The sequence below is a fragment of the Oculina patagonica genome, unplaced genomic scaffold (assembly GCF_052425735.1).
Source record: "Oculina patagonica isolate OP01 unplaced genomic scaffold, crgOcupat unplaced837, whole genome shotgun sequence".
NCBI classification, from domain to species: Eukaryota; Metazoa; Cnidaria; class Anthozoa; order Scleractinia; family Oculinidae; genus Oculina; species Oculina patagonica.
The window spans coordinates 1-8,631 of record NW_027558732.1 but is presented as its reverse complement, the minus strand read 5'-3'; the positions used below and the strand labels follow the sequence as shown (position 1 = coordinate 8,631).

At 35.3% G+C, this 8,631-nt stretch overlaps 1 protein-coding gene across 1 annotated transcript; it reads left to right on the top strand.

Moving 5' to 3' along the window:
• Positions 1 to 1,366: 1,366 nt before the first annotated feature.
• Positions 1,367 to 8,624, top strand: LOC144641315 (uncharacterized; the record flags this gene model as incomplete). Its single annotated transcript, XM_078500339.1, has 4 exons — positions 1,367 to 1,441; positions 2,075 to 2,189; positions 3,324 to 3,798; positions 8,381 to 8,624. Coding segments are annotated over 4 exons (909 nt in total), but the record flags the coding sequence as incomplete, so codon positions are not given.
• Positions 8,625 to 8,631: the final 7 nt, after the last annotated feature.

The window sequence follows — 8,631 nt, the reverse complement described above, 5'->3', positions numbered from 1 at the left end:
AATATTGTGCACTTTGAAGACAAAAATCAAGAAAATTTACCGCTTAAAGAGCTACGCGAGCACGCGACTGTTTTCTAGCGGCGAATAGAAATCAGTGGGAAAACCAACAAGATTCGCGGATTTCCAATAGAACACAGCTGAGTATGTTGTGAAAAGGCCGCGAACTATGCCAGGATCGCTAGCTCCACTTCTTTCTTCAGCAAGAGACGAATACTGACAATCAAAGGACGCTATTTTCAATTACTGTAAAAGATTAGATTCTTGGTTGCGTCCACATTTTAAATGAGCGCCGCCCTCGAATAAGCTCCGCACTTGAGGCGCGAACTGATCTAATAAGCGCCGCGGCGCTTTTTCGAGTAAATACGGTAAGCATTTATCATTTAGTTTGGAAACCTGACCTCTCCGCTCACTACCCATTGGTTAGTGGACTTACCCTCCTCCAGGAAGGAATTTACATTTTTTTTTATTTAATTTACAATTAAATCTTCCAATTAATAACAGAGCCTCCATTCAGTTCGGAAACTTGACCAGAGTGAATGGGACGGAGAGGCGCAGTATTGAGACTCCCTCTTTCTCGCCGTAGACGCAACACTGGGGTTGACAGATTTGAAGTTTGCAAGTGTGTAGTTTATCTCTGAGTTTAAATTGAATAGATCAGTTCTATTAGCTGTTTCGTGTAGTTTTGTGTGTTGTATGTTATAAATAACTGGCGCAACCTTATTTTAAAGCGTGGTCTATCATCTGATAGCGCTAAAATTGTTTTCGCTGATTGAAATTACATATTTTTTAGATTCTCGCAGATGTTTTTCAAGTGACTCTTTACTTTATTTGTTGCCGACAACCATTAACTTGACTGGTTCAAGTGAAAACATAATGAACAAATTGACAGCTGAATTGACATGACCTTAATCCACAGAGTATTTCGAGATTGGCTCTCACGCACATTCTAAAGGACGGCATAGTATAAAACAGGGACTGAACTCTGGATTGGACTCTGGACTCTGGACTCTGGACTCTGGACTCTGGACTCTGGACTCAAAAAAAACCTGGACTTGCAATGAAAAAAAAAAAAATTAAAAACAAAAGGAATTAAATTAAATTATCCACACGATGATTTATGTGAAATACAGACCTGTGTTAAGGCTGATTTTTGTTCTATCAAAACTCTATTTCTGCAGCCGTTTATAGGGATGTCACACAACGCTCTGAACGCTCCCCAAGAGGGGGAGCGTTGTGTGACATCCCAAAAAATGCTGCAAAGGAGACTGCGTTTCTGTCGAAGTATTTATCGTTGCGTAGTGGTAAATGGTATGTTGTAACAGAAAGAATGAATTGCTATTGTGTCTTTTCTTTTCTCTTTTTGAAGTGCCTACTGCCTGTATCTCTTCAGATGCTGTGTAAAGTGGAGTCTGTTCTCGGCCCGATGGCTGTTACTACTCTCGTATGGGTGTCAATAACATATGTATAACTAATTATCAAAACGACAGGGCTCTGAAACGTTCAGAGAGAAATCACGAATCTGTTATCTTTAATCAGTTCGATATATAGGTACTAGGTGAACTGTCACGGTTGATAAATTAAACGGCTTCTAAGTAAACGCAAAATAGACAGACAGTGAAGTTTACTTGTTAAAAAACAAGTTACTCGATGGAACGTAAACGTTGTGGTTAACGAAAGTAAACGCTTACAAAAGAAAGTTTAAAATTCAACTCTAGTTACAATTTTTGGTTATTTTTCTTTCTCTCTTTTTCGTTGTTTTTAATTGTTTTGTAGTGGAGTCAATAGTTTTTTTTTTTGAGTCCAGATTTTTTGAGTCCAGGTTTTTTTGAGTCCAGAGTCCAGAGTCCAGAGTCCAGAGTCCAAAGTCCAGTCTATGTTTTATACTATGCCCTAAAGGACACATCACAAACACTCTAGCTCGTTTCTGGGGACACATTGCTTCGATATTTTCCGTGATCTGCAAACGCGTTAGCTGTTCTTCGCTCTGTTTCAATTAATTTTCATTGAGATATTCAGAATTACATTTGTTAATGATTAGCAAATAGTTATGTAATTTCCGTCTCGTGATTTAAAGAGCAGTTCGAATTATGTAACAATCAGTTTTATCCCGTCGCGTCAAGTAAGAGAGATCAGAGTGATTAAGATAGAAGCCTTTATTGGATTGTTCACGGACAGAATCGGAGAAAGAGGTATGATTACGCCTATTTGAAATTTATAAGTAATATTGAATCGAGTAATTTCTTTCTTATGATCCGAATAGCATTAGTTTCGTGTTAGGATGTGTTACACCATAGTTAATAGAGGAAAATGGTTAGGAAGCCCGTCAAAGTTCTTTGTTATAGGTTATTGTTCGCTATTTTGGGGGTTGACCCTGCACAAAACCTGACAAAAAACAATAGGTGGTTACGTGTGTTCAAGCAACAAACCAATAAAAACATTTGGATTACGTAACTCATGCATAGTGTATGAGAGCAAAACAAAAGATGTGCACGGTCATGGACCTTCCAACCTAAGTCTTGGCCTCATTGTTTGCTTCTTTGATGTTTGCCGGGTTTCCTAACCATTTCCCTCTATTAACTATGGTTACACAAAGAATTATGTAATAATGTACGCAAGGAACTGTAATGTACGTAAAGAATCGTATTGTATCGAATTGTATTTTAAATTAGGCTTCGTTATAATTATATTTTCAGTTTTTACGTGATTCCAAGAAATAAACAAAGTAAGAAAGAAAGACAGAACAGACTTGGTTTCTCAGTTAATGGCTTTCTCCGGCCTCAGTCTATTGAAAGAAAGAACGGCATCCTTTACAACATTCTTTGTCATTCTTCCGAAGATTTTTGCAATTGTTTTCTCATTAAAACCTAAACACGAAACAGCTACTGCCATACGTTGACATTCAGGTGTTAACTAATACGTTAATTGTCATGACATGTCTAAAATATTTTGGCACGCAATTGTCCGTCAATCATCGGCCTACCCGAGCCGTCTCCGACTTGACCCGAAACTTCGCCGAGCGGCGTAGCGGCGTGTTGGTACTGGAGCGTTTCGTAAGCAAAACTCTTCACTAATAAAACACATTTGCATGAAAAACAGCACGCACGCACACATAATAAAAACAAAACACTCTAAAAATTAAATCCATGGCTCAAAACACTTGAGATGCATCAACTGAATATAGGTATAGAAAGAAGAGAAAGAAGAGAACGGCATCCTTTACAGTAAAAACTCTTTGGATAAACAAAAAAAAGATTGTAACGATTTAAGTACAGGATCTCGCCACATACACGATGGTAGTGGTCAGTGAAGATATATTTACGAAGAAAGTAGATTCAGAAAAAGGACAGCTAAGGGGAGGGAATTCCACATTGAGCTAATGAAAGATCAATGGACAGCCGCACAAAGAGCGTGGCGAAAACAACTAAACAAGATCGAAAACCTCCTTACCGACTCGAACGAAATTACGCCTCTGATAAGTGAACGAAATCTTCTAGAGACAAAAATGGAAATCTTGTCCGAAGCGCACGAACGTCTTGACGATGCACTCGAAGATGATTACGAAACAAAGCGCGTGGTACAAGAGAAATACGAGACATGGGAACGCGAGCACTCGGACGCGTTAAAAAGAGTAAATTCCAGGGTTACCGAGCTTAAACAAGAAAGGGAAAGCACGAAATCAACTGCAACGAAATCATCTCGTTCCAGTCGTAGATCATCGAACGATTCGAGAGCGTCAAAATCGTCAACATTGGAAAGGAAAGTGGACTCCGCTGCGAAGGTCGCGAAATTAAAAACAGAGTTGTTGTTGAATTGAATTGAATTGACTTTATTTCCCATAATAGAATAATGCAGCATATATATTTGTCTGTTACAATCTGCATTAGGGAGGAAGACTAAGGAAACCCTCGCGGGCTTTTACAAAGTAGTCTCCCTTATAAAAGTACGCTATCTAATTTTAGTCAGATGGTATCAGAGATTGGAATTATATAAAAAATTAACAAACCATTGCAAATGATGTTGAGCTAAGCTATGTAGTCGATTAACAAAATAAGATCTATGTCAGTATCAATTTTGCAAAAAGAATTGCTTCATTTTCGTTTTAAAGATTTTTAAAGATGCAGAGCATTTGATAGTCTTTGGTATTTCATTCCAGATGTTAATTATCTTTTTCCTAGTGGAGTATTTCCCATAATTTGTTCTGTTAAATGTCTTGTGAAGCTGCTTTGATCCTCTAGTATTATTGCTATGCACTTAAGAGTTCTCTATGCAGAAGTCTTCAAAATAAGGTGGAAGTACTTTGCTATTAAGGCTGAAACTGAATGAGGCGATAAGTAGATCATTTATTTGGTGTATATTTAAAAGATTTAGTTTCTTAAAAATTTGAAGGGATGGTGCAGTGTATGATGAAAAAGTTATTATTCTTAATATTTTCTTCTGTAATTTAAACAACTTTTCCAATCGCGTTGGATAAGTATTAGCCCATACGATATTTCCATAATAAAGGTATTGGTATATTAAACTATAGTACAACATTCTCAGGAGTGGTTGACTAATGTAAAAGCGAATTCTACAAAGCACACCTGTAGTTCTAATGATCTTTTTAGTGACATAATTTATATGGTTTTTCCACGTCAGGTGTTGGTCAATTATTATTCCCAGAAATTTGGTGTGTTCAACCCGTTGTAGCATCTCGTTGTTTAATTTTAGACTCAAATGTTTTTTCAGTTTCCTTTTATGAGATTTGAAAATAATAAAATTTGATTTTTTTACGTTTACAGTTAGTTTATTTAGCGTTAGCCATTCTTGGACATGAGCTAATTCCTCATTTATTAACAATTCTAGTTCTTCTAGGTCTTTACCTGAACAAAAAAGATTAGTATCATCAGCAAATAGAATAGTAGATAATTTACTGGTTGAGTCGGTAAGGTCGTTGATGTATATTAAAAATAGTAACGGTCCAAGAATAGATCCTTGTGGGACCCCACAAGTAATTATCTTTTCTTTTGACCTTATGTTATTATATTTAACAATTTGTTTTCTGTTGGAAAGATAATCTTTGATCCAAGCATGACATTTGCCACGAATACCATAGAAATAAAGTTTTTTTAGAAGGATATCATGATTTACCGTGTCAAATGCTTTTGATAAATCAAGAAATATCCCTACTGTGAATTCATTATTTTCAATGGCTTTTGTTATCTTATCGACAAGTTCAATTATCGCATGATTAGTAGAACTTTTACTTCGAAATCCATACTGACGGTCAGTAAATATTCCATTTTTATTTATATAGTCAGTCAGTCTTTTATGCATTAGTTTTTCAAGTATTTTAGAAAAAAATGGAAGTACGGAGATCGGTCTATAATTCGAAAATACATTTTTTTCGGATGCCTTATACACTGGTGTTATCAATGCTACTTTAAGATCATTTGGGATTTTACCGGTAGAAAAAGTCAGATTAAAAATGTGAGTTAATGGAACAGATACATAAGGAGCCACATATTTTATAACTTTGCTTCTAATTTCATCAATACCACAACTAGATTTACATTCTAGTTTATCTATTATTCTGTTGACCTCGTCAGGACTTGTGTCATATAAAAAAATTGAATCTTTATAATTACCTTTAAGATATTTATAAAACTTATCAGTATCATGGCTGAATTCTTTAGCGAGTTTGGGCCCAACATTAACAAAATAATCATTAAAATTATCTGCAATCAAATTTGGATCATTTATTTCTTCGTTTTTATCATTTAAGAACAACCTTGGTAAGGAGCTTTTTAATCTTTGTTTATCAAGTAATTGATTGATTGTATTCCAGGTAGATTTGATATCATTTTGAGCTTGATTAAATTTTTTACAATAATAATTCTTTTTAGCAATTCGTATTAAATGGTTTAATTTATTGCGGTATTTTTTATACTTTTGTTCATTATTTATTGTAGGACTCTTGATAAATTTTTTGTATAATTTTTCTTTTGTTTTTGAAGATTTTATTAGGCCTTTAGATATCCATAGATTGTTAGACCTTTTAATATTTTTTGATTTATACTTTTTAAGTGGAAAAAAATTATCATATATTTCGAAAAATTCTTTAAAGAATGATTCATACGACTCAGTCGGGTTACTTTTCGATAATGTAGATTGCCAATCACAATTTTTTATTTTGTCAGCAAAAAGTTCTAAAGATTTTTTACCGATTTTCCTTGTTGTGTAACTACCTGAATTTGGTATTACAGGGCAATTTTTCGTCTCGAGTTCTGTAATAGTGAAGATAGGAAGGTGATCGGATATATCATTTAATAAGATGCCACTTTGATGCCCTATTTTGTTAGCATTGTTAGTGAAGATGTTGTCAATTAATGTCGCAGTTGATTTGGTAATCCTAGTAGGTTTTGTAATAAGTGGTATGAAGCCTGAGGATGACAACTGATTAAAAAAGATATTTGAGAAGTTACTGCATTCGCATTTTAAAAGGTCAATATTAAAGTCGCCCAAAATATAGCACGGCTTATCCGATTTGTCTAATTTAGTTAAAATCGTATTAATATCATTTTTAAAACCATTGAAGTTGCTACTTGGTGGTCGATACATTATGCCAACGATAATATTTTTATATTTTTCATTTAACATTTCAATAAACAGAAATTCTGTATTGCTATTGTTCTCTTCATTGACTAGATCATTTCGTATTTTGATTTTAATATAATCCCTAGTAAAAATACAAATCCCCCCTCCACCTTTATTCTGCCTGTTAATTTTAGTTAAGTTATACCCAGGGATTTTAAAATTGTCACCATCCATATCATTTAACCAAGTTTCAGTAAGCGCAATTATTGAGAATTTATGGGTTAACAAATGTAAGTAATTTAACAAAGCGTCAAACTTATTTCTCATACTTCTAATATTTAAATGTAAAAAAGATAACTTGTTCTCAGTCAGTTGTCTTTTTGCGACTAAACTATTAAATTCGGATGATGTGTAGAAATGAGATGTAGAATTTGGTACTATATCTCTGTCATTGATATTCTCCTGGACTTCTAGTAGATCATGTTGATATGGGCTAAACTCAATATTTTCTATCCTGCTTCGGTCAAGTAAAGATATTCCATTTTCGGATGTTTCAAGAAAGCTGTCATCACTAAGATTATTGAACGGCAAGCAAGCATCTACGCATTGATAACAAATGAACTCCTTATCTGTACTAGCTGTGCAAGGCAGATTTGTTAAACGTAAACAATGCCTATTATTATGCCCGACGTTACTAATCGAACCAAATCGAACGTTCGATTAATCGAACTTACTCGAACTGAATCGAACTGTAATCACGCGATTAGGTTCGATTAAGTTCGGTAATCGAACAGAATCGAACTCTCACAAAAAATTTTGAGTAATCGAACTAAATCGAACGTTCGATTAAGTTCGATTAGGCTCGATTAAGTTCGACTGGGTTCGATTTGAAAATCATGGAAAATGGATGTTGATTAAAAAACAACGGTCGTAAAATTCTCGGTATGTTCGGCCGAGAAGCTTTGTGTCAAATGTCAAACTTACAATAAACTGCTTACCATTTTAGTTCCTCCCGAATTGGCCAGAAAGGTGCAACAAGCACACGTTCGAGATGCCCCAGTTGACCACGTGCATTTGTTACTTTGAACGCTCTTCCTCTTGCCCCATGTTTCCTTTGTGCCACAAACTCTTCACCTTCATTTACAACAAAAGGGCATTCTTGATAACCTTTGGCAACACACCGAATTTCAACTCGAACTATTTGATTTTTCTCGTGCTCTTGGCTTTCCGACATCTTCAAAACTTCTCCCACGCGTGATCTGACCTTGATGTTTAGTTACTGCGGGAGTTACTGACGAGACGTCACGTACGTAATTGTGGTTTAAATTCTCCAGGAAATTCTACACAGTAGGGTATCGTGAATAGGAATTATTTAAGTAGTTTTGCGAGTACTTGGTGGAAATGAACTTCAGCGTAAAATAAGAATAAAAAATAGAAAACAAGTTCTTGTGCAAAAATCAATCATTGTTTCATTAATCATAAGAAATTTTGCCTTAAACACAAACAGTTGCCGAAAGTCCATAAATAAAAAAATTATTCATTTATTACTGTTACTTAGACAGACTGTTCAATTATCTGGTTGTATGAGGGTGAATTTAAGATTTGTCTTTTGTGTTCGATTAAGTTCGATTTGGTTCGATTAGTTCGGAAATCGAACGGAATCGAACTCTCTCACACAAAGTTTTGGGTTCGATTCTGTTCGATTATCGAACTAATCGAACCGAATCGTTCGATTAAGTTCGATTCAGTTCGATCAAGTTCGATTACCGAACTGTTCGATTAGTAACGTCGGGTATTATGATAATAGTTACTGCAGATGTTGCATGCTATCAACCTTTGTTGACGCCGAAGTAGAGAGAACGGCGGCATTAAAAAGACAAGAGGACGAGCTTCGCAAGTTCCAACTTACGAAGAAGTTAGCTCTAGCTAAAGCTGAAATGGACGCTATTACGAAGATTGAAGAAAGCGAGTCTGTTATCAGCGATGAAGATCGAAAAGATGTTTTGCCCGTGGATGTAATCGACAACAGAGATCTCCTCAATGAGTATCTAATTACCC